This window comes from Phocoena phocoena, chromosome 10, assembly GCF_963924675.1.
Source record: "Phocoena phocoena chromosome 10, mPhoPho1.1, whole genome shotgun sequence".
Classification (NCBI taxonomy): domain Eukaryota; kingdom Metazoa; phylum Chordata; class Mammalia; order Artiodactyla; family Phocoenidae; genus Phocoena; species Phocoena phocoena.
In genome coordinates, this window is record NC_089228.1 from 76,637,538 (window position 1) to 76,664,775 (window position 27,238).

Genomic DNA, 27,238 nt, shown 5'->3' on the forward strand with positions numbered 1-27,238 from the left:
TCACTAGGATACACATCTGTTTTACAACATATTAGGATGAGTATTATTACTGCTTGATGTACATTAAGCCCCGGCAGCTGCTGACACAGTAAAACATCGTCATGAAGAGCACGGTCTATGCTTATTGAATTTACACAACACTCAGTGAGCAAGAAGAGACTCAAGAATGGGGGAGAAAATTCCCAAGGTGTCACCTGGGTCCCCGACCTGTGTCTGACACACATCCAAGGCAGTGGTGGTTAAGAGTCCGCCTGCCAAGGCAGGGGACACGGGTTCGTGCCCCGGTCCGGGAAGATCCCACATGCTGCGGAGCGGCTGGGCCTTTGAGCCATGGCCGCTGAGCCTGCGCGTCCGGAGCCTGTGCTCCACAACGGGAGAGGCCACAATGGTGAGAGGCCCGCGTACCGCAAAAAAAAAAAAAAGACTAGATGCTTCCGCTGCAGGGGGCACAGGTTCGATCGGTCGGGGAGCTAAGATCCAACGTGTCCAAAAAAAAAAAAAAAAAATGAGATAACATAGGATAGGCTTGGCTAATCTACACACTGAAGAATTGAATATTGACATATTTGGATCATGGAAGAAAAACGTTCAAGTGTTCACCAGTTATTAGAGACTCAAGCAGGACCCTGGGAACGTGCTTTCCATTTTAAAGCAGGGGGCGTGGTTATGAGATGGGTCGGGCTGGCTTCTTCAGTTCTGCGGTGACCTCCACGTATCTGCCTTTCAGACCCTGGCGCCGGAGGAGGGCATGGCTTTGAACCACACGGCTCCGGCCCTGGATGAGCGCCTGCCGTACTACCTTCGGGAGGGGGATCCCTTTGCTTCCAAACTTTCCTGGGAAGCGGATTTAGTGGCTGGCTTTTACTTAATAATCATTGGTAAGTTTCCTTGCCTTTTCAGTGCAAAGGCTGCATCTAGAAAATTCATGGGCTGCTATGTTAATTTTGCACAAAGATTCCAACACTTGAGTGGCTATTTTGAGATGGAGAGCGGGAGGAAGCAGGAAGAAGGGGAGGGATCACAGAGTTCATACATGTTTCATAGAAACGACTCTATTATCTTTATTATTAGGGATAAATATTCCCTCGATAATCCAAAGAAGTTTTACAGCAAAATAATTTATCTTGAGACTATATTTCATTTTGGTTGCTTTGATAGTAGGCTTGTCTACCGAATGACAAAATTAATGATCATGAGCTCTTATTTAAATAGAATGCTTTTACTTTTTGAAAAATACTTTTGATATAAGGATAAGAGTATAGTCTCAGAATGGACCTTAGAACTCATCTAGTTTAGCCTCTGCTTTTCACAATGGAGAGGACTCTGTCCCAATGCTGTAGTCAGGATGGATACACTGTGTTTACTTCACCTAAAGTCAGGTCCCACCGTGATAGCATCACTAAGTAATTTTGATGAGAGTTGAAAAAAATGTATGAGTAATAAACGGAAGTCAGTTCAGGGTCAAAAGTTTTCCTGCCTGATCCACAGCATGGTACAGCTGCTTCCAGGCTCTGGTATCCAATGTGGTGGCCACGTGTGGCTCCTGAGTCCTTGAACTGTGACTTTTCCAAATTGAGATGTGCTGTAGTATTAAATAGACACCAGATACTGAAAACATAGGACCAGAAAAAATCATGTAAAATAGCTCATTAATAATTTTAAACAATCGACTACATGTCTAACCTATAACATTTGGGGCCTATTAGGTTAAATAAATATATTCTCAAAATTAATTTAGTAATATTTTTACTTTGCTTAATATGACGACCAGAAAAAATTTAAATACATATGTGGCTCACATTTCTGGTTTCCATGACATTTCTATTGGACAGCACTAGTCTAGGTAATTAGATTCAACCACAGTACTTTTCTTACATTGAAAATCGCTGTTTTAAATTTGGGTAACCAGTGTGCAGGTGGGTTATGTCTTTAGGTGTGTCTGCCTTTAATCTTTTCAGTCGTTGGGTCAAGCTTTCTCTGTCTCCTTCTCTCTTTCTCTCCCCCTCCTTCTCTCTCTCTCTTTCTCATCTACTTATTACGGGCTAAGACTTTCATTTAACCTCCTGAAATTAGCCAAACTCATTAGAAAAGTCTGGAGACCCCTCTATGGTCAGTGCTTGAGGCAAAAGGAATCCATGAAATTGAATCAGAAATTCCACTGCAAAGGGATTCCCTGGGTCCTTGGCTTTGTTATTAGTTAATATGGTACTGATTTAAATACTTTTTCTTATCAATGGACCTCCATGTCCTTTCAAACACAAATATATATCGAATGCCTATTCTTTGCCACTGTTTAAGTTGCTGGGAATACAGAAGTGAACAAAATGGGCAAACTACTCTCTCCCCGCACAGGAACTACCTGGTAGTAAAATCCACATTGAATTTTTATTAAACATAAGTACTTTCAATGATCAGAAAAGACAGAAAAATAGACATCTTATAAATTGAATTTGTCGCAATCAATTGCAAGGAATGAATTACAAAGTAGCATCTGTAACCTGACATGTTTCTCCAGATGACACAAAATAGGGAGGACAATTAAGGGGTGAAAAGCTACAATCATATTCAAATGGGAGTGCTGAAGAGGCACCAGATAAAGGGGTCCGAAAAGAGTCCCGGAACAAAGGGAGCTCAGATCACTCAGGGAGTCGGGGGTGGGGCCAAATGTATGTTCCCGAGCAGTCGTTCATTCAGAATGAGGCCAGGGTCAGCTGGTGGGGGCTGGACTCATCCTCGACCCAGTCTTGGGCTTGGTGCTATGTGTGGTTCCCTCCCTCCTGGGGATGTGCCCAGATTCCTTTAAAGGAACCAGAGTGGAATGACATTCTTGGTGAGCTTTCTTAAATACTAGAAGTCTTAGGGAAAACTGGAAGATGAAAAGATAATGTGAGTTTGGAATAGAGGAGAAATAAACTAGAGACCCATTTCCGTCCTCTACTCTTTTACTACAAATACGTAGTTCATTAACGGTCTATATATGAGATTTAAATTTTTTGTATTCATAGAAGAGTCAGGATTTTGGTCATCAAAAAATGTCCCCCTCACTTTAGCTTTTACCTTCTTAATCTTCTTTTCCTTTAACTCTCATTAAAAATAAGTTTGCATTCTCCTCATACTCCCCTACGGGAGATTGCCTGTGGGAATAATCAACATGCAGCTCTTGCAGAGAGTTGACTATTTTTTGTTAAGCTTTGGGCACTGGGTGAAGCCTTATGAATCATTAGTAAAGATAATTTAAGAAAGGAAAAATAAGAAAATCAATATTCTCAAAAGAGAAGTAAAAAGACAAAGGATGTTTAAATGAGCTTTGTGTATCATATGCATAGTTACTGTTTTTTTTAATCTTTTTGGATACAAAGTAGAAGGCATGTGTTTATAATTTTTCTAGCCATGTTTTCACATTATAGTTTCCCAGTGTGCCTTGTTAGCTGGTTTCCTTTAATGCGACATGGGTTTCATTTTAGTTGGTTTAGAATCTCCACCACCTCTTCTATTTTTTTCCTCCTCTGTCTTAAGAAAGCGAAAGAGGTTTTAATGGACCACGAGGCAGCACTGACTCCTGGGATTCAGAATTTCCTAAGACCACAAATGCAGTTAATGCCTGGTGGTTTCATACCATCAGCTGAAACACACATTTTTCCCCCTTGCCCCCCCAAATGAATTGTGGTGGAGAAGTAGAAGTTAAGATAGAAAAATCTGGGTTTCTCCTGTTAATACTCTCCTTATTCCTTACTACTAAAGGCAGCTGTACCAGATTCTCATTTATACACAGCTACACTATGAAGCAAGAATTCCTGAAGAAATCTACTCTACATGTTAAGCTATGGAAGTAGGTGTATTCTTTTCTTAACTAAAGTCAGTAGGGATTGGGTCTTTTTGGATTTAAACTGGGTTTGTAAGAACTTTTGAACAGTATCATTGTAATGTCAAAGCCAGTCATTAATAAAAGGATATATAAAAGTGGGAACACATTTATATCATTGTTGGTAGGTTGGTGGGTTGACAGCTACTTTCTCTCCCTTTGGTGGGAGTGGGAGAGTCCATGTTATCAATTGTCACCCACTTCCCCTTCATACTGAGTCCAGTAGCAGTGGCAGATATCCAGCGTCCATGTCCTCAGGATGCAAAAAAGTCCTGGATGTGTCTCCAGGAGATGACCCTGTCCTTGCAGGGGGTCATGCCAGCCTAATCTGGCCTCTGCTTCTCCTGAATGCTGGTCCCCCCTCAGGAGTCCACAAGAAGAGTGAAAGCACCTCATTTGGTTTGGGTCACTTCGTCTTCAGAATTTATCGATAGCCAAGGGGTTAACCCTTCTCATCAGAGGGGAGGAGTTCTATAAAGCTAATACTCTAAAAATGGCTGAGGAGATGCTGCATCCTGGGGATTAGTCCAAGAACTGACCATGGGGATTCCCACACCCTACTGAGCTTCACTGGGAAATTAGTGGTTCTTTTTCTGGGTAAGTGCCGTTTGACAATCCCTGACTCCTATCCCTTTGGAGGTAAACCATCCCTCGCCTGTCACTCACAACTCATGCTTTTTATTTCATCTTCTTAACTTAGATTTTTATTTAGAATCCTCTCGCTACCCTCTAAATCTATGGTGTCCATTTTTTGAAATTGAGAAGTGTTTCATATCTGAGTGAGCTCTAAATCCTAGTTTTAACGATGGAAATTTATATTTTTCCTTGTAGGGATTCTGTCCACATTTGGAAATGGGTATGTCCTGTATATGTCTTCTAGACGAAAAAAGAAGCTGAAACCTGCGGAAATAATGACTATCAATTTGGCCATCTGTGATCTGGGGATTTCAGGTAACGCAGCCACGCCGTTTCTTCTTTGGGGGTTTGAATGCCTCACTGGCTCACAGATCACCCTGCCCCCAGCTTCTTTTGCTCCTCCTTTCACAAATCATCTTTACAGTGTTTGTGGTAAGCCAGCAGACTGTTGTGTGGCTAAAGAGATCATCCATTTAACACAGATGGAGTCCATTCCACGTGCCGGGCATGTTAGATGCTGAGGATACAATTTGAAATGATACATGAGACTTTGGATACCTCACAGTATAGTGGGCTAAATGATTCAGAAAACAGAAACTTACAGACAGGATTTAGATCTCTGTTTTGAGCTCTGTTACATCCCTCACTCGCTTAGGGAAATCTGTTAAAATAAACATCAAGGGGGTAAGGTGTTAAGGGTAAATGATGGGTCAGAAAAGTGAGCCAAGGAAGGGGGAAGGGTTGCCCTTGTAATGACATATTTAAGTGTGGCTTAGGGACTGACTGCAAGTATAGGAAGCTTCTAGTTCAGTGATTCTTGACCTTGGCTGCACAAAAAAGTCACTTGGGGAACTTAAAACCAAAACCAAAACAACTCACAGCTGGGTTTCATACCCAGAAATTTTGCTTTTAATCAGTTGAGAATGTTACCTGGGCATCAGGTTATTTAAAATTAGAATTTCCAGGTAAATTTATGTGCAACCAAAATTTTGAACCACTGGTTTATTTCTTGCTTCTTTGGCCTCTCTGGTAACCCAGCAAGGAGGGATTGGAATAAAATTTCTCTTTAACTGTAATTCATTTTTACAAATATGAACAATTTGGGGTCAGTCACTTCCCTTTACATTCACCTATGAAATTCCAGGGTTGCCTAGATACACTCAAATATGCCTCTGGATCCCCACTTTATGGTTTTAAGTTACTAGAATTGGAGAAATTGAGTTTGAATAGCACACATCAACTCGTCTTTCCACTGGAAATCTTTTAGCAGGGTCTCATCCAAAGCATCCCTTCTAAAACGTTTCCCGGTATTTGTTTCTCTCTTCATAAGTGGATTTTTCTGCCACTGCCAATCTCTGAAAACAAGTCTTGGTGATGTGTCTACTTACTGAGTCACTGTTTATTACACAGCAATGGATGTGCCGCCCTCTCACTGAGTTTGGATGATCTTGGTTATTTGGGGAGGCTTTACTCAGTATGGACAGACTGAAGTATCATGACCTCTTTTGGGAAATACACATGCACATTAAGAGGAAAGTGACATATCTGGCCCTTTCTGTGAAAATAGTCGCGATACGCCTCAGAGAATTTGCGAGGCTGCAAAGTGACTGCCATTCTCATTTTGGACACGCGATGGCGGTGTCGCAACATGAATGATGGCTCTCCGGTCAGCTCAACGTGCTGCCCCCTGGTGGTTCTCTCACTGGTACTGAACGTAAAATGCTTGAATGAAACCTGCCATTTCAGTCACGTCCTTCGCTTATAGCCGACTGATGCTTAAGGCTGAATTAGACTAGGCTTAAATAAAAATGTCCTTAATTGGTCAGATACATTGAAAATGCTTTCAACTAAGCAAGTCTGCCTCAGAATTGCATAAACCACCTCATTGCTCTGTATATATCTTTAGAGTAATTCACCAGAAAGCATTTTCTGCCGTGGGTTAGTTTTCTCTGATCAACTCAGATCATTTTTTGCAACCTCTGGTTATCTCTTAAATACATTTTTTCCTTCCAATAAACCTTAAACATTTTTATGTCTTTAAATTTTTTTTTTCTTGCTTCACTGTATTCCATTATAAGCACCTTGAAGAAACACATCCTAGAGACCAGATGTATTTCATCTATACAACTAATATTTATTGTTTAAATATCAATGGCTCTCAATCATGTATATGTATTAGAATCACCTGGGGAGCTAAAAACAATATATTGTGACGGCCCAGCCAGATAAATGAAGTCAGGTAAATTAAATCCAGATAAATTAAATCAGATTATCTGGGGGTTGGAGCTCTGGACACTGATATTTAAAATTAAGCAAAGCAAAGCAAAACAAAACAAAACTCCTCCAGTGATTTCAATGTGCAGCTGGGTTTAGAACCATTCTACCTAGTGGTGGAGGGAGAGACCTTTCCAAGAGGTTCATCAAAACCCTTTGGCATCCTGAAGGTTCTAGATGACATCCCATAGGTTCATCAAAAGCTCCACTCCAGAAAGAAGCCTAAAATACCTTTTGCTGATGGATCCCAGGCACAACAGACACAAATTTTGCTTCATCGGAGTCACATTCAATTGTCTTTTTTGCTGTCTTTAGCACCCACCCAGCAGACACTCAATCCAAGCTCTGAGTTTGCTGTCTCCCCTGCCTAGAATATTTTCCCTCTAGATGTTTGCTCGAGTCCTCAACCACTGATTTAGCATCTACCTAAACATCACATGTGCAGAGAGGTCTTCCCTGATCTCCTGATATAAAAAAACCATTTCTGTCTATTTCCCTCCTCTGCTTCATTTTTCTTCCTGGAACTCATCATGACCCATCAGTCCATCATACTGTATCTTATATTACAAATTATTTGTTTCTTTTGCCCCCTCTATCTATTAAAAATGAATCTGTTAATCTTAATCTCCACTTTGTCCTCTGGCACCTTGTTGCATCCTGGGCACTAAATAGTTCATTTGTTAAACAAAAAACTAATTCTTTTACACTGGGTTTCCTCACTGACAGTGGGGTGTAGACCCAATAGGACTGGGAAGCTCTGATATGAGGGTGCCCAGTCTAGCCAGTTGGAGTATGAGACCAGCTGTGTAGACCACTAGAGGCGATGTATGTCTAACTTAGAAAAGCACCCAATAAATATGTGTTAATTGACTGAACTAACAGTGTACCAGGTACGGGGCACACCTGGGAGGGGTGGGGAAGGCTGGCACCTGCAGGCTGCCAATGTCAGTTACTTGGTTCTTCTAATGCATTAAGGTTGGGGAGCCCTCTTTTGATAGATGGATCAGATACAGATTTTGGAAAGCTTCCTCAGCCATTTCCTTCAAAGAGGGGGAAGATTGAATGCACAGCTGGATAAGGCGGGTGCAGGGCATGAATTAAAGTAGAAGATTACTTCCTAGAAAGTAAAAAAACAAACAAACAAAATGAACTGATGAAGCCAGAAATCTGGGTCTGGCTGTAAACAAACTGGACCTAATATTTCCAAAAAGAGCTCTCTGTTGTCTGCATGGGATAAAACTCAACAGCGAGTTGAGGTAGGTGAGGTAAATTTTAACTGAAGGGAACTTCCCTTGACAAGTTGCTTGGCACTCTAGTTGTAGGCAAACCGTTCACCATCATCTCTTGCTTCTGTCACCGCTGGGTGTTTGGCTGGATTGGCTGCCGCTGGTACGGATGGGCTGGATTTTTCTTCGGCTGTGGAAGTCTTATCACCATGACTGCTGTCAGCCTGGACCGGTACTTGAAAATCTGCTATTTATCTTATGGTAAGTAGGAAGGTTTCTATTCCCTGAGAGTCAAATCTAGGTGGATTGTCAAAGCGGTACAAGTTTTACCCAGAGGTAATAAGGATTATGAATAACCTCAGAGACCAGGAGTATTTCTACTTATAGCTTATCTTGTTCTAACCTATGTTTAAAGATTTGAACCTGTGTCAATGTAGGTTTCTTTAAATACTACTTTTATAGGAATGTCTGGTGTTTGGCTATGATGCTTTTAAAAGTATCATTTTTCTGTCTAAAGTGTGCAAGCTTTTTACCGTGTTATGCCATACAAGCAAAAGAATGCATTTTATACATTGAAAGGATGTTGGGTCCAAGATGTTTAGCTGGTTCCCCAAGTAGTAAATATAATTATATGGAAAGATGTTCTGGTTCTCCTTTAGCACTCAGGATCCCTATGACTGCAGAGAAGAGGAATTCTCCTCCAGGTTAGAGAGCCGTGCCTGCAGGAAAGGACACACATACAGAAATACCACCCAACATTCTTTTTGTGGTCTTGGTAGGTAGAAAGATGAGTAGCTAAGAGAACTGGCCAGGGGCGAGCCAGCAATAAACAAATTTTCAGAGGCTAAAGATTTTTCTTTAACGATAAAACGATTCTACATGTGAAAAATAAACTTTTCGTACTTTGGCTTCTTGGGGCTCTGGAAATCTATTGAACCCAAAAGAGAAGGATTTGGGCCCCTTAAATTTAATACTGAGAACCAGGTGTAACCAGGGAATAAGATTGGTTCCCACCACAGCTGCTTTGTTTGTTAATCTCAATCAGCTTGATTGTTGTGACCATGGGGACAGACTGTGGCCTGGAGCCTGAAATGGGAAGGATCAAGTTGATGTGACACTCTCAATGGGGTGGAATTTCTCTTTCTATTTTAAAAGTTTACAGTCCTAAATTAAAAACAAACAAACAAACATGCAGGGGGTCAGGGCAGGGGTAGGGTCATGGCCCAATGTCTGCACCATCCAGGCTCACCTTTAAAAAAAAATTGCATCTTTTTCTAAACAGCTTAAAACTTGCAATAGAAATAGCTTGAATCAAAAATTCCAATAAAATACAAAAAATACAATTATAACTATGCTGGATGATTTCAGATTCAATATTTTTCTATAAACTTATTTTTTGGTCATATCAAAATAGATTTTAAATATAGATTTTACAGACAAAGAAGCAAAAGTTCCATTTCCTGAGAATATTTGAGGAATACTAAACCTCGATGTCTCTGCTTTTTAAATATTCTCCTGACTAGGCTTTGGGTCAGTTAAAGAGATGGTGCCGCCCATCCCCAGAATCATTGCAGGGCATAATTCCTATGGGAACTATATATTTTTTCCAGCTTCTCCTAAGGTTGATTCTCGATAGTCTAGTTTCATCATTTGATTTGTCGCACAATTAAACACTCCACACAGTGTCTTGGAATGCTGGAATTAGAAGGTCGCTTGGGGACATGTAGACCTTTTTCCCATGTAATGTGATAAACTGTTTTAAGGCATCCCTGACAGACAGCCACTTGGCCTCTTCTTGAATAATTCCAGTGACCAGTGACGGGGAGCTTACTACTGCACAAGGCAGCCCATTCTCTGATTGGTCTGCTCTCATTGTTACAATGTTATTCCTTATATTAAGACAAAACTGCCTCCCAGTAACCTCCACCCATTGGTCCTAGTTCTGACTGCTGGAGCATCACAGAACCAATCTACTAATCTACTCCCTCCTGTACTTGACAGCCTTTCACCATAACCGAATGTAAGTATAAAACACCTCACTAAGTAACCCTAACCATAAATGCTTCTACGTATGCCTATGCACATTCCTATAAATATATATAATTATTTGTGCCAGTGTCTTCTCCATTATAATGGATAACTGACAGATATTGTGGCTACGTAATTGTTACCCCTATCTGGTGGGTCCGTGAAATTTGCATTTTATGGCACCGTATGTTTGAAAAAATAGAGACAAAGGAAACAATCTGTTATATTTCTTCTTAGCGCCAAATAAGACAAACACAGGAGTAAATACTCGTGTTAGTGCAGTTCTTCATAGTCTGCAAAGGAGGCCTGGCATTGTTCATTTCACCTGTACCAAAATCTGTAAGCAGTATATCTTTATTTTCTCCATTTTACTGATAAGAACACTGACCTCTGGAAAGGTTACATGAAGAGGGTCAAATACTAGAAATGAGAAGCATTAGGCCCTTCTGATTTCCCAGACCTCACATGACACTAAACAGAGGCAGGCCTTGAGTCTGTGCTGAAGAAATCGTTTGGCTTTTATTAAGCATGTTTTGATATTTCTTCTCTGCTACCAAGAAGCAAGGCAGTTAGGGGTTACTTCTCTGGCCCTTTGGGTTTCAGGCAATAACCGGTATGGAGGTAATTTCCCCTGCAGGCTGAAGCCCTAGATCAGGCTGACCTGTCTTAGGTGGTTGTATTGAACTTTTGCAAATGATCACTAGCGCTTTACAGCTTTCCTTAAATGACTGCACTGTTTCTGCCTCTTGGAATTCTCTTTCGGCGAATGGAAACTAGTGCTGAAACACAGAGCTCATTTTTTTTTGTTGTTGTTTTACTGGAAATATTTTCACAGAATTTCTTTTGCAGAACATGATATGATCTACCTAGATTCCCCACTTCTCCATCTATGGCTGTGTGAATGTGACTGTCGTATTAATAACATTGGAAGATTCAAAATCTCCTCTCACCCAGTGGGGTCACCCCATAACGTCACCCCACACAGTCATGACCGTGGCACCAACACCCACTCCACGAGTGCTTAGGTGAGAGGCACACGAGCTTTTAGGAAGAAGCGTATTTTAAAGATACGGGCAGTGTCTTATCACTTCTCCCGCAAAGGACTCTACCTTAGATAAACCCTTAACACATGCGTTTTTGGGCTCCATCTTTATATTCTACCAGTTGGCCTCTTGTCCTGGATAGGATCTCAAAGATCATTCCGGATGTTTTCCCAAGATCTTCCACTGTCTTCAGCATCCTCTCATCTTTTTTACTGCCACCTCTCCCCAGCTTTTGTCACTTCCCCCTCCCAAGGCTCCCAGATGCCTAGAGAAAACCTTCCCTGTGAAATCACTTCCAGTTTTATTCTCTTGGAAAAAGGGCCCAAGCTCTGGAACTCTCTTCCCTCCACCCTGCTCTCCCTCCGGCTTCGGTTACTGTGACCACTCCTCCCAGAATCCAATGGATTAACTCTTTGGATGTGGAATTTGACCTATGGAAGGGAGGTATCTGGGCGGAGGGTAGATTACATCCTGCTAATGCTATTCTTCCACCTCCAGGGGTTTGGCTGAAAAGAAAGCACGCCTACATCTGCCTGGCCGTCATCTGGGCCTATGCTTCCTTTTGGACCACCATGCCCTTGGTAGGTCTGGGGGACTACGCACCTGAGCCCTTCGGAACCTCGTGTACCCTGGACTGGTGGTTGGCCCAGGCCTCAGTAGGGGGCCAGATTTTCATCCTGAACATCCTCTTCTTCTGCCTCTTGCTCCCAACGGCTGTGATCGTGTTCTCCTATGTGAAGATCATTGCTAAGGTTAAGTCTTCCTCCAAAGAAGTAGCTCATTTTGACAGTCGGATCCCTAGTAGCCATGTGCTGGAAATGAAACTGACCAAGGTAACTGCAGTCGTAATTTACAAACGTGTTTTCTAATCAGTTAAAACTTCATAGGGCAAAGAGGACAGAGAATGTCGGAGACTGGGAGAACTTCGAATGTCCACTGTTTATGTCCTTATGAACTTTGTTATTATTTATTTAAACCTTTGTAGTATCTCTTCCCTCTGTCTCTATCTCCCTCTCATTTACACACACACACACACACACACACACACACACGTCTAATAGCTACCGAATTTATACAATGGATCTACTGGGGGCTTTTTCTTTCTATTGAATAGCATTGCTTCTTAAAATTATTTCACTAATAAGAGTAATAACTTTTATGATTCATAGAATGCCTCACAGTATTTACCGTCCTGTATGGACTTTGATGGACATTTAGGGACATTAACAGAGTAAGAGCTTACCATGTCTGCTTTCCTATGGGAAGCCCATCTTCACACAAGAGCAATTTCTGCAGCATTGGGGCCCTTGGCAAATGCTAGCCTCAGAGTTGGCAGCTCTTCAGATATTGTGGTGTAAGGAAAAGAGCAGACAGTTTGAAAACGGATGAGAGTTTGGATTCTATCACCGACGCTTGCCAGGTTTGTGACCCAGAGATAGATACTTAACTTCTTTGAATCTCTACTTCCTCACTTGTGTAACAGGGACAGTAACATCTATCTCTCTGGGTTGTGGTGGGGATTCAATGAGATAAACATGTTATCCTGTCAACGGCTGCATGGATGATGTTAAAGAAATCATAATTCCTCATGTCTCTTCTAACTTTTAGGAGTTCCGGTAAGGGCTAAGGCAGTGGCCTTTACACTTCCATCACGTTTCACCCTTATATCGAGGAAACAGTTTTCAGCACATACTCTCAAACTGAGTTTTTAATATTAGCACCCCCTAGTTTCCATCTTATATTTGAAAGATAAAAATAAATGTAGATTGAAGTTCTAATCATTCTTCTGGTGTCCCAATCCATCATGTTGACTGATATCCACCTTCCAGTGTCCTCACAGCCTACCCTGGACACAGACCACTGGCCTTAGGGACCAGGAGTAACACAGTTCCCTCCAGAACACAGGTGGATTAGTCCTTACCTACTAAGTCAGGACTTTTGTCCTAGTAATAGTTTTCTCTCCAAATTTCAGATTTTTAGATGTCGTGCAAGGACCTCTTGGTTGCCCAGTGAGAGCTTAGAGGTTCTGGTTCCTTTACTCCCTAAACTCCACATTTGAGTAGAAGAAAGTTTGAAGTTTTCATCACTCTAAATCTATACTGATCACCTAAAAATGGAGCCGTTCTACCTGGACAAATATGCAGCATCAGGAATCATGATCAACTTCTAGCTTACAATTGGCTGTTATGTAGGAAAAATATTTCCATAAATTCAGGATCATGAATTAAGTTCTTCATTTCTAGCTCTTCCTTTAGCTCCTGTCTGTAATGTAAAAAACAAACTAATGCCAATAAATCAATCCAAGTTAAATGTGGATTCCGTTTCATCCAAATCCTATTTGGTACCAAGTACTGTTCTAGGAACTAGGTGAACGCAACCGAGCTAAAAGTGTTTGTGTTCAATAGTTCGTGGAAGTATGCCCAGGGAACCACATGATGACTGTCACATGGGTATGTGATCTCAGTTGCAGTCCTGTAGTGTGGCATGCCATGAAGCTGCCGAGACGTCATATGATGTCCTCTCCTCTTCGCATCCCCCAAGGTTACTGGCCTTGAGACGCTTGGCTGGTCTTAAGCAGTGAGTCTGGGTCCTCCTACCCATGAGGCCCTTCTCCCGTTTCTCTGAGGCAATCACTCATCATCCTCTCTCCTGTTAGTTGAACTCCTTAACTCAGCCCACTCACAGCCAGCTTTTACCAATACCCTAGCATCTGGTTCTTCGTGTATTTCTTGAGGGTGGGCAGCTCATTAATCAGAGCTTCTAAAGCTCATTATACATACACGGGGAAGCTCAGCATATACCATTTAATTTGATGCGTAGTTTTTTTGTTTGTTTTTATTAAAAAATTTTATTTTATATTGGGGTATAGTTGATTAACAATGTTGTGTTTGTTTCAGGTATAGAGCAAAGTGATTCAGCTATACATATAAATGTATCGATTCTTTTTCAGATTCTTTTCCCATTTAGATTATAGAGTTTTGAGCAGAGTCCCTTGTGCTATACAGTAAGTCCTTGTTGGTTACCTATTTTAAATATAGTGGTGTGTATATGTCAATCCCAAACTTGATGTGTTATCATTCTCCTTGCCCTGCACTGTGTAGACCAAATAGTCAGGCTCACCCAGACCAGATTAACCAAAGCAATGTTAAAGGAAAAGTGTAGGCATATATGTGTATGATTTTACTTTATATGTGTCTTCTAACATGTATTCTCATTATATTATACATGCTATCTATATTATATGTTACATCTTGGCTTCATTTGTATATATAAAACCTATATTAAAATAACCTAAACATACACTGCTTCTAATTATTGACATTTGTGCAAAATATTTAAGTCAAAATTCAACCTACGTTGAAAAATAGAGCTTTCTATTGTGGCACATTCTGTTCTAAATTTAAACTATTTTCAATTACTAGTTAATTTTGATTTTTTTTGTAGTGAGTAAAAATAAGTAGAAAAACCTTCAGGGGCCTTTTCGTAGTTAGAAGCCTTGTCCTCCATTCAACTACCTCTCAGGATTGGCACTTTGCTTGTTCATCTGTTGCTTCTGATCTTCAGAATGTCCTGGTCTAAAAGCTTATTAAAGGCCACCTCACTGGATTATGGGATCAAAATAATTCATTTCTTTGTGTACTCTAATTATTTCTAGGTAGGTTATTATCTGGGCCTGCATTTTGCCGGTCTGACCTCGTCAACTTAAAAATTGATGTTCCAGCTATAAACCTTTTTCCACATTGTAATTTCCTTCTAATTAATTAAAAAATGGTTTTGCTAGACGTTTATAGCAGGCTGAAATTTCACAGACTACAGAAATTGCAGAGGTGTGCAAAAGCAAAAAAACCCTACAGAAACCAAAAAAAAAAAGAAAAGAAAAAGGAAAGAAAAAACCCTTTCTCTTTGTATTCCTATGACTCAGTATAATCTCAATTTTATGCCCGCATTTGACCTTGTAAAACAAACAACATTACACAATCAGGGTAAATTCAGTTGAATTGGGTTTTCCTCCTCTTCCTAGGCTCTGTGTAAGTTCAGGGAGGTCTTTATAACTCCATGGGACCAGTGGGTGGGGGCATCTGGTTTGGTTGTTGTCATTTATTGACCCTAGTATTGCTGAGATAGTTAAGGTGTCCTCTGGCCTCAGGCATCCATTGTCATGGGTCACTTTGCATCTTTCTTGTTTCAGCTGTAAGGCCTCTTTAGGCTCACTGGAAATTCCAGGTACTTCCCCATCCTTCTTTGGCAACCCGTTGGGTGGATGTCAAGACCTTGGCTGGCACCCTGGGAAGTGAGGCACAAGCTGTCTGCTTGTGCAAAGGCATTGAGAGTCTATTGTTCCCCCAACCCCTTCCCTGGCCCCCTGTGCTCGGTTCAGTGGAGTATTTTCAGGACAGCTTCTCAAGGTCAGTTACCAGCTCCTCTGATGTCCTCCCTTGCCTTTGGGCTGTAGGCCCTTGACGCACTGTGGGCTCCTGTATCCACGTACGTCCCTTTAACCTGTCCACACTGTACACTTAATGCCTCTAGTGTTGCACATCTCTGGCTGCAGATACTCAAAAATCATTTTTGTCACACTCGAAACCCTCTATTTCAACTATTTCCTCTCTTGTAAGTTTCGAATTTCTATTTTGAAACTCAGAGGTTGAGAAATGAATGTTTTACTTCTTCAACATTTCTGCTTGTGAAAACCTTCATACCAATGCAGTGGACACTCTTGCTGCTGCTATGATGAGGGGGAAGGTGGATGGAGTAACGGGAAGGAAATACCAGAAGTTTCAGTTAATTTTTCCGTATATGACTATGCTGGGCATCTTGGTACTTCATATTTATTCTCTCAGGACACATAGCTCACCTACAATGTCCCAGGCCTATAGTTAGTATCCAGATCCTGTGGACACCTGGGTTGCTCTTTATTTCTCTTATTTCTACCAGGAAACCTTCCCAATCCCTCCTGCTTTGTTGAAGTCCCTCTGCTATGGGCCACCAGAGTACTTGGCATATCCACTTTTCTGAATGACACATCTTTGTGGCTCTTTTTGCAAGATAGTAGCTGGATGAGGGCAAGTGCTGTTTGCTCTGGTTCCCCAGGGCCCGACACCTGCTAGATGCTTAATCAGGATTACTGGGATGACACATAATTGAATATACTATGTTAACCTAATCACCTTGATCAGTGTTCACTGGTCCCTTGACCCCCAGCTTGAGGCCCTCTGTCCGTTTTATACCTGCAGAGGCATTTTGTTTTGCTGTTCTTTCACATTGACTGTGAAGCCTTTTTAAAACTCATAAACGTAAACCTCTGCTTCCTTCAAAAGACTCCCTTCCAGCATTGCTCATTGAATGTTATTTATCATTGGGGGTTCAGAGGCAGAGAACCCCCATGGGGACTCTGAGAGCAGTTAGTGGGAAAGCAGAACTGTGTTCTTGAACCAATTTATTAATTGCTTTCCTCTGGTTCTTCTTACGTGTTCTTAGCTTCAGTGTTACTTTCCAGAGAAGTGTTCTCCAAATTGAATTCAAGTCCTCCTATTAAAATGTTTCATTGCCGCTTTTACATTTGCCTTGTAGAACTTGTCACAATTTTTAGTTAATTTACAATTACCTACTTACTTCTGTGATTGTTTGTTCCATGTCTGTCTTTACCACTAGTCAATAAGGCCCACAGGGGTAACAGCCATATCTTTCTGTTCACTTTGTGTCCCCAGAACCTAATACAATGCCTCAAACATATACAGATATATTTGAAGGAAAGAATTTCAAAGTTCAGTGCCAGTTTTGCCACTTCCCCACTGAGAAATCTCGCAAAGCTGACATTTGTCATTTGTTTTGGCTGACAGTCGCTGAAACCCTTTCCGGGTCTGAAATTTCCATGTTGAGAAATTGTCAACATTTTATGTCTTGCTGGGGAGCAGCAGGGGAGAAACAATGTTTCTGTGCAAAGATGGCCTCTTGACTTAAAAGATACATCAAGACAAGTTATTGATTTTCCAAGATTCCCTTGTGGCTAGAGTGCAGCTATGACCCTAGGCTCCAGCTATGGTAGCCTGTCTCAGAAACTAGTGACACCTGGTGAAGGGCAGGGAGATTGCTCCCAAGGACACGGCTAAAGCAGCAGGAGTTTGTGTATCAGAACCTGCTCAGGTCATAGTTTTTGGGTATCATTTCTGTCTGCTTGGCCCCAATTCTCAGTTGAGCATTCCCAGTGATGCTCTGTCCTAACCAGTGCATTCCTTTTCTGTCTCACTCAGCTAACGTCCATTTCTGTTGCTTACAACTCAAAACACAGATGCATAGAGTGACATGACCTAATTTGCAGCCTCTCCTTCCAATCACAGCTTTCGCTTGTTTGTGGAGTAGTGGTATTTTAAGATTTGAGAAAACTGCAACTGGGAAGTGCAGAATTCTTCTTTTTCTTCCACTCCTTTAAAAATTTTTTTAAAATTTATTTTTTGGCTGTGTTGGGTCTTCGTTGCGGTGCGCAGGCTTCTCATTGCGGTGGCTTCTCTTGTTGTGGGGCACGGGCTCTAGGCACGTGGGCTTCAGTAGTTGTGGCTCTCGGGCTCAGTAGTTGCAGCATGCGGGCTCTAGAGTGCAGGCTCAGTGGTTGTGGCGCCCGGGCTTAGCTGCTTCTTGGCATGTGGGATCTTCCCTGACCAGGGCTCAAACCCGTGTCCCCTGCATTGGCAGTCAGGTTCTTAACCACTGCACCACCAGGGAGGTCCCTACTCCTTTTTTAAAAAAATATAAATTAATATTTCCTAGCCGGATCACAACCAGGGCACCAAAGCTCTCAGAAATTTTTTCATCAGTGTATGAAGGTGGGTCTGAGACAGTTGGCCTTTGTTGTCATTCTGCTGGTAAAATAGAAGGAAGGAGGAAACTCAAACTAGACGTGTTTGGAGTTGTCACATTACTTAATTTCTTAAAGGTGGTGTGAAAGCGAACTATCGCTACCCCTGTTTCTATATAGATGAGGAAACAGAGGGCCGAGGAAGGTAGGTCACAGCTATCCAGCTCCCCACCTTCCTCCTTGTCACTGGCAGCATCCCTCAATGACAGGCTGCCCACGCATGGAGGGTCGTAGTCTTACAATTGGCATTTATCATTGCATTGCCAACTTTTATTACCGTTTTCCCCTCTAGTTGGGAACAAATCCGTATACTTGCTGGCTAGAGCCAAGAGAGAAAAACCAAATCTGATCCTGCCTGTGTTCCTGCCAAATGTACGCTCTCTGTAGGCAGGCGGGACCCTCTCCTGCCCTGTCTCTCAATGCACAGATGTGGTGATCTCTCTCCTTGTGACCTTATCTCATCCCAGCCACTGAAATATCTCTATTATCAGTAGTCTAGCTGGTTCTGGAGTGTGATTCAGCCTCATCATTGGTGGGGAATTTATTCCATCTCTTTGGCTCTGATTTTAAGCCTTCACTTCCACATCCAGTCCTCTCCTTATCTATTTCATTATCCAAGGTGGCAGGCAGCTTCAAATGTTGGCTGAAGTCTTACTTGTATCTGGGCAAAGGAGCCTGGTGGAAGGAACTGAAGGGGCAGATCTGAGAGAGAGATTCTGTCTCCCTTACAGTGGTCAGTGGAACTGAAGCAAGATTGGAATCCAAACCTGAATATCTCCATGTCAGACTTCCCCACTATTCCACGCTGCCTCTGCACACAGACGAGATAGGACTTCCCTTTTTGGAAAACTTCTCTGCTGTAATGGTTCAGATGTATTGGGCCCAGAGGCAGCGCCTTATAGAACTTCTTCATCCCTATTCTATTCTTGCTTTAATTGGTTAATTCACTGGAATTGATCCATTGTGGGCAGTATGGCTTACGTGACGCTTGATGCCAGCTTGAACCGTGTAGCTGAAACGTACCAGTATTTCTTGGTCCTCTGCAGCAAGATATTTTAAAAAATCAGCAGGGTTGCAGACGTGTGAGTCTTTTGTAGAAGCTAAACATGTATTCTATGAATTTCCTCCCACAAAAACTGTCTAGTTTAAGAATTTGAAGTTTTATTCCTTTTCCAGTGAACCAAAAGGCAGCGATAAAAATGAAGCAGTTAAAAAAATAAACAACTTAGAAGAAATTGATGGGTACAGGTGCCTGTATTAGAATTGGTTTAAGGATGTCTGGGAGAGAAATTTTGGAAAATAGAAATGAGGACACACTTAGAAATGTGGAAAGTGAAGGACAGAGTGATGGGAAGATTAAACGTGCTCCAACTTGAGTAGAAAGTTCTGGGAAAACTGAATGTCACATGAAAGTTTTGCAAAGTTTTGTAGTCTCTCTTAAAAATAGCTTTAATATTTCAAAGTTTAATATTTTGTGGACTTTAACATGAGAAGCTTGTAGAAAATGACTGTGCCTCATATTAACTTCGTATTCACTTCAAAAACATGAGTAACATTATGCAGTACTTTGAGATCTAAGCTTTTATCCCTCTTTCTGCATTAAACTTGATTTCTAGTCATTCAATTTGAAGTATCTAGCTTTATTCTAATCCCAGAAAAACCACTTAGATTCATTTGCTATGTATTTAAAAACCTTGGTATATTTTAATTCTCTTCTGTCCTTTTAAAAAGGATAAGAAAATGCAAATGTTTTAAGTCCTTAGTGTTCCCCATTATACACTCCCATAAAAAGAGAAAATATGTAAAATGTAGAAAATATTATGGACTAAGTGCTAATCTATTTTTTGTCAATGACTTTGGCAGCAACACAGAAAACAGCTTTTGAGATACTGTGAAATCATCTTATGACTCACACCAAAGGAGAAAGGATGGAGCTATGTTAAGTTCCCAGACATCGGCTAGAGCAAGCTTTATTTATATCGTTATTGTTTATTTGAGGATTTAGAAAAAAATACGACCCTCGCTGTGAGCTTTGAGGCATCCACTCCATTTACAAACAAAAGTCACACAGACCAAACTAAATGCTGTTTCTCCTGGGTAAGCTTCTGCAGAAAGATGGAAAGGCAAGTAGGCAGGAGAGCTGCATGTGTGCATCAGGCCTCCTCTATAACTGCTGAGCGCAGGTGAGAAGTTTAGCTCAGGACCCTAACTCGGGACTTGAGGACGTGCAGGAGATCTGGCCTCATTTGATTCACCTCTTTGGGATTTAGATTCTCTACTTGCAAAATGGAGCAAAATGGTTACTGTTGAGGTTTTTCTCTGCTGCAGTTAATAGTTAAAGATGATCCTTGAACTTTTGGGGGTAGAACTTTTGAATCTGAGACTTTCAGGTACATTTCTCACGCTTCCTTCTTGACACAGCCCTCACATACGGGGTTCCCAGGGCAAGCACACCCTACTGGCAGGCTGTGCCACAGATCAAGTAGACTGAGGGGTCCGGACCATTTCCCGCATGCAATAGCTCTGCTCCCACAAAAGAATATTCAAATGCACATTCACACAAATGACTTTGTTACGGGAAGAACTCTTCCAATTGAATTTCAAACACAATCCAGTATGTGCAACTATTGTTGCTTTAACTACTATTAATAAAATATTTGGTGTCTCATCCTCCACACCCGCTTGATGTTGCTGACCTTGAGGCTGGGAGCTGTTAATTTACATTTTACTTCTTAAATTAAGGGATGGGGGCTGTGAAAGGAAGTGGCTCCTGGCCTCAGGTATCTCCAGCCTCTCATCCTCCCAGGCCTTTAGGTAACTCAAAAGGAAGGCTGACTTTTCCTAAAACTGCCTTTATAAAATCCCAGGGTGGGTCTGACTATGCTCGTTCTAGTCATGTGTCCAACCCTGCCCCTAGGATTGTAGCCAGGGGCATGCAGTCCTCTGGTCAGACTTGGTCTTGTGATTGCTGAGATGCCAACTCCATAAAAGAGTATACAGGGCAGAAGGGTTGCTGGCAATGCTAAGGCCAAAGGTATACTGGGAAGAGGAAAATAAACACAAACAAACAACACCAGATCTTCATCACACAGAGGGCAAATCTGAATACAGTTTCATTATTTATCTTACTGAAAAAATAATCTAGTAGATAATGGTATTAAGGATGCTTTGAAGTTAGTTCACTCTCTCTCAACCGGGGCTTAAAATAGCTCGCATTTAAAAGAAAACTGGAAGCTTGGACTTCCTTTGCAAATCTCGGTACTCTAATTAAGACCCCTTTTGTTTCTTGTTCATACAGTTGCCTAAACAAACCTGCTCCGAATGGAAAGTCTAGGTGTGCCGGCATTGTGTCTGCTTTGTTCATTCTTTTATCCTCAACACAAACACGTAGGAGATGCTCAATCACGCTTGCTGGTTGAATGAATAAACAATGACTTTTCTGCCTCCGATTTTTCCCAGCTGCATTTTATTTTACAGGTTAATCTTCCTAAACGTGACTCTCCTATGTCTCCTGCTCAAAAACCTACTGGTGCTTTCAGGCATATGGAATTAAGGGCAAGCTCAGTAATATGTTATACAGAACCCTGAATACGTGGATGTTATCTTTCTTTCCAGGCTCGTCTCCCTTAGTTGCTTTCTCATACATCAAAGTGAATTGCTCACTAGTCCCTATACAAACCTCACACATACCTGTCTTTACCTTTGCTTGTGCTGGTCTCACTCGCCTTTATTTCCATTTGCCAGTGGGTAGGTTATACGTCACATTCCTCCTGAGACTGTTCTTACTTTGCTCCATAGCAGGTAATTTTGTCTTCCTCTGAGCTGGCACTTAAACCATATTCAGCTTTGTCATGTAGTTGTTTGTGCTCTCGAGGGATACAACCCAGGCACGGAGGTGTGCGGGTGTCTCCAGAGCACTTACACAGTGTCTCACGCAAAGCACTTGCTAAAAAAAGATTTGTTGAATTCAAGTGGGATAATCTATAGGGTCAGACTACATTCTTTTTTTCAAAATAAATTTATCTATTTATTTATTTTTGGCTGCGTTAGGTCTTCGTTGCTGCACGCGGGCTCTCTCTAGTCGCGGCGAGCGGGGGCTACTCTTCGTTGCGGTGCGCGGGCTTCTCACTGCGGTGGTTTCGCTTGTTGTGGAGCACAGGCTCTAGGCACACGGGCTTCAGTAGTTGTGGCACGTGGGCTCAGTAGTTGTGGTGCACGGGTTTAGTTGCTCTGCGGCATGTGGGATCTTCCTGGACCAGGGCTCAAACCCGTGTCCCCTGCCTTGGCAGGTGGATTCTTAACCACTGTGCCACCAGGGAAGTCCCAGACTACATTCTTAAAGAGACTGAATGGCAGATGGTGAGAAACTAGTCAGGGTGCTTCGAACCCTATCTCTAACTATTCTTTGGTCTGAAAGTTAAGAGGCTTCTAAAGGTAAATATAATTTGGTGAGAGAGAAAAGCACTTTCTGGAAAAGTCTCATTTTATACAACTGTGTCACTTTGGTTCAAGCTCGATGACTCTCTTTTGCTTTGTAGCTAGTGAATTTCCACCATCTGAGCCTCAAACTTGAGCCAAAGGAAATTACATTTCATAGAAATCTCTGAAGAAGCTTCCTATTAGAATTTCAAACAAAGGCAGAGTTTCTAAGTCTCCTGAGGCAAATGAGGGCGATTTAAAATTTCATCAAGGTGTACATATTCTCCATCTAGTTTTTAAATGAATGTGGGTTGCGAAGTCTGGAAACTTCCGGCTCACAGATGTCCTTTTAGCATGATTTTCCTGCTCCACGTAGGCACAATCTGACACCTTTTATAGGGTTAAACTTCGGGTCTTTGGGTACATTCAAATTCTGGAGTGGAGAACGGATAAGATGTGGTGAATGGGATAAGAATTGTCATAACTTCTTCTGGCTGAACATCTCAGAGATCCGTATGAAATGATTCCTACTGGCAAGATAAATGAACACATGTTAGACAGACTTTCTTGGGTGTAAATAGGCTGCCTGATCCTCTCCCCCACACCCATCGTTTCCACCAAGTACCTCGATTTTGTTCTCTGTCGCTTTCCCTTACCAGGTAGCGATGTTGATTTGTGCTGGCTTCCTGATCGCCTGGATTCCTTACGCAGTGGTCTCCGTGTGGTCAGCTTTTGGAAGGCCGGACTCCATCCCCATACAACTCTCCGTGGTGCCAACCCTCCTGGCAAAATCAGCAGCAGTGTACAACCCCATCATTTACCAGGTCATCGATTACAAATTTGCCTGTTGCCAAACTGGTGGCTTGAAGGCCACCAAGAAGAAATCTTTGGAAGACTTCAGGTAAAATTTCTGAAGCTGCAAATGAGTGATACCCTCTTTGTTTCAAAATCCCGTGGGGTTCAAGCCACTGGGAGCGCTGCCTTCTTAGGGTTAGAGCTCATCACTTAGGATTACTGCTAGGAGGACTTTACTTTCTGTTCACCAGAATCCCTGAAATCAAGTAATCAGATATATAGGAGTTGGACAACAGGAGTAGAGGGCGGGAAAAGTGATTCTGCTTTTTGTTGTAGAGCAGCCAAGATACGGAGGCATGACCATTTGAGCATCCACCCTGTATCACTCTTATGTGGAACCAAATCCACTTCACTCCAAGAGTTACTGTGCCACATGGCATTGATCCAAAATTAGGTTTTCACAACAGAAAAGATTCTCTTGTTTGGGACATTTCTACCATTAGCTAAGATACAGGATTTGGACAGGCAAAGGAAGGGGAGAAGGGGAGATGACGTTTTTACTCTCTGCCAGTTTCTTTATTTTCACAGCAAGACCCATATTATTTCTTCTCTTTGTCAGTTGAGGAAATGGAGGTTCAAGCAAGGTGAAGGTCTGCTGGGTTTCAAAACTCAAGCATGTTGACCCATAACTATATCTACTTGCTTTAAACTGATCTTCATTCGAGTTCAAACACATTCTAAAAGATCTACAGTTTTAATGTTAGCGCTTATCACCATTTTATGCTATGACTACTGTGTTGCTTTTAATTATCCCATTTTCTGAAAAGATCCCTGCCATAGGATAATAAAAAATTAAACAGAATAAAAAGATCTACATTTTTATACTTCCTTCCCCCACATTTTGTGATTTTGATGTCCTATTTTACATCTTCTGCTACACAATGAACACGTGAGTTTGGGGATCCAGCACCATTTTTCCTAAAGACCCGAAAGGCTCAGGGTGAGTCAAGAGTGGAGGGTGATTGGTCGTGTTCTGTATCCACTCAGGGACAGTCTTAGTAGAATGTGGAACAGGCACCAAGTTCCTGGTCTGAGGTGAGGGGTATGGAACGGCCCCTTAATTCTTACTCACTTGAAGTCTAGATATTTTTCAATGCTATTTTCCTTGAGTAAGTAGGGAACAGAGGAAAAGGTAGAATTAACTATGAGAAGATGTGGGTTTTTTTTTTTTTAAACATCTTTATTGGAGTATAATTGCTTTACAGTGGTGTGTTAGTTTCAGCTTTGTAACAAAGTGAATCAGTTGTACATATACATATGTTCCCATATCTCTTCCCGCTTGCGTCTCCCTCCCACCCTCCCTATCCCACCCCTCTAGGTGGTCACAAAGCACCGAGCTGATCTCCCTGTGCTATGCGGCTGCTTCCCACTAGCTATCTACCTTACGTTTGGTAGTGTATATATGTCCATGCCACTCCGAAGTGAGAGAAGATGTGGGTTTTGACCTTGTTCTTTCACCGTGCTCGGGCAAGTGACAAATCTCTTGACCTTGAGTTTCCTCAGCATGTCGGTACAGCAGCAGCAAAAAAAAAAGATAAAACAGGCACAAAATGAAAGGTAGTGCTGTCGCTGTTGCTGTGGTCCAGGGGAAGAAACACACAACTTGGAGGTAGGAGACCAGAGTTTAACGTCGATTTTGCTGTTTACAGTAGCTCTATATCTTTGGGAAAATGAACCACTCAGAGCCTAGGACTGGGATGAGCTGAGGGCAAAGCCCATCTTCCAAGCCGTAATAATTACACAAAATGCCCAGGTGAAAAGGGCTAGGTGACAACTGTTAGTGTTCTTTTTTCCACATTGTTGGTGGTTATTACCATCTCTGTTGAATTGACTAGCTAAATTCAAATGCTAAAATGCATCTATTTTGGACGTAATAACACTTTGCCCTTATCAGCTATTAATACTCTATTATGGGGCTTCCCTGGTGGCGCAGTGGTTGAGAGTCTGTCTGCCGATGCAGGGGACACGGGTTCGTTCCCCGGTCCGGGAAGATCTCACAAGCCGCGGAGCGGCTGGGCCCGTGAGCCATGGCCGCTGAGCCTGCGCGCCCGGAACCTGTGCTCCACAGCGGGAGAGGCCACAACAGTGAGAGGCCCGCGTACCACACACAAAAAAAACAAACAAAAAACCACAACTCTATTATGAATGCAGGTAGGGAGAACACTTGTAATGGAGCAGCTGAGGGAGAAAATAGTGAGGCACTTTTTCATCTGAAGGAGATGGGAATTTGGCAGGAATGACTGAAGACAAATTTCACTCACCTCATAATTTGGCTTCAGACTGACTCTGTGTTCTATATATTTGCTCACAAGTGTGAGTAGCACGTAAATATTCAACACTCCACAATACAAAGAGAAAAAAAATTATGTGGAAGAAAATGACTTAGGGCCACAAAGCTTTGGAAAAATCAGTCAGGCAAGGGACAATTCGGTTCACCTACTCCGATTAGCCATTTATATGAAACAGAGCAATTGCTTTGCCTAACGAAAGCAAGGGCTGCTTCCTTACTCCAGAGCTTCAGCTTTTGGTGGAAAAAGCAGGCGGTGGTGATGAAGCAGGGTGGAGGCCTTGGATTCTAGAGGTTGAAGCATCTTCAGAGAAGAAATGTTGAAAAGGTGTGATGAGTTGCAGATTCTAGAAGGATCTATTTTGGGGGAGAGCCAGAAGGCTGAGCAGTGGCCACTTTTTAGCTTTCCAAAGAAGACAGACAAACAAGAAGAACCGTATTTATCTTTGCTGCTATCAAAAAGCTAAGAAAATAGGTAATGTGGAGGTCCATAGAGTGAGGTGTAGTCATAGGAAGCCAGTTCAGAGTGGTTAATGTACTACCAGAACAATTCAATTGAATTAAACTGGATTCATTTTATCCTTGGTCTTTCATTTTCTGAGCTCTGAAATGTACTACGCATAATGGGAGACCCTCTTGGGAAATAGTTTGAATTCAAATAAAAAAGCTAATGTGTTTGAATATGAGATTGTTGAAATAAATTTTGAGTAACTTTAACGGTTCATTAAAAGTTAACTCATTTTTCCCCCCTTGAATTGAGTCCCCTGAGATTTTGGTAGAAGCTGATGAACTGAAGGAAAAAAATGTGGCCAAGAGCCCTTTTTGAAGTTTTATTATTCACTACACTATATTATCCGGAAGTAGTCTCCCATATTTTGTAAACAGTGTTTCTGCACCCTGGCTGTGTATTAGAGACACGCAGGGAAGTTTGAAAAAATACCGCTCTCTAAACCCCATCTGCAGAAATTTGGATTTAATTGGTCTGGATTAGACCTGAGCATCGGTTGTTTGGTTGGTTATCTCTCCCAGATGATTCACATACACAGCCATGGTTGAAAGCCAGCGAACCAGAGTCTGGGAAAGGAAGACATTGACATTGCAGCACGTGGAGTCATAGGCCTTTTACCCCATCTACCTCGAGACCAATGAGGCCACCCATCACCAGTGACAGGTGACCCAGACTTCAGATGCAAGGCCAATCTTAGGTGGAATAGAAATGTTCAAAAGAGCTGGTGGTGCATAGTGAAGGCCTGAGGCATTCCACATTCCTAGTATTTTAGTAAAGATAAAGAACAAAGAAGAACAAAGCCCCAGACTCTGGCATTGCTTGTAATCAAGCCTCCTCTGACCACATTAGTTGGGTGAGTCACAGGGCCCAACTGAGTGGTAGGTTGGTGTGCAGAGAATTTTGTCCTAGAGGACAGGAAACGCACTAGGGCACAGGAAATGTGCTCTAAACCAGTGGCTTGTTTTTGGAAAGCTCTGCCCAAGGAATTTCTTGACTTTGAATATTCTAAATTGAATTATTATTTTCCAACTCTTTCTAATTCAAGTTTTGTGCATATAATCTTCATGGTACTCAAGTTTGACATGCTATACATATATGTCTTTGTGTATGTATCTGTGTGTGTATGTACATATATAGTGTATTATATATATATTAAATTGCATCTTTCTTCTCCTATATCCAGGCTGCACACGGTAACCACAGTCAGGAAGTCTTCTGCTGTGCTGGAAATCCATCAAGAGGTATGA

At 41.9% G+C, this 27,238-nt stretch overlaps 1 protein-coding gene across 1 annotated transcript; it reads left to right on the forward strand.

Moving 5' to 3' along the window:
* The first annotated feature begins 748 nt into the window (after positions 1-748).
* On the forward strand, positions 749-27,238 carry OPN5 (opsin 5). The gene is made up of 6 exons (XM_065886195.1): positions 749-878; positions 4,694-4,813; positions 8,089-8,259; positions 11,568-11,902; positions 23,001-23,242; positions 27,175-27,238. Exons 1-6 carry the CDS (start codon positions 749-751, stop codon positions 27,236-27,238), a joined length of 1,062 nt encoding a protein of 353 aa, XP_065742267.1.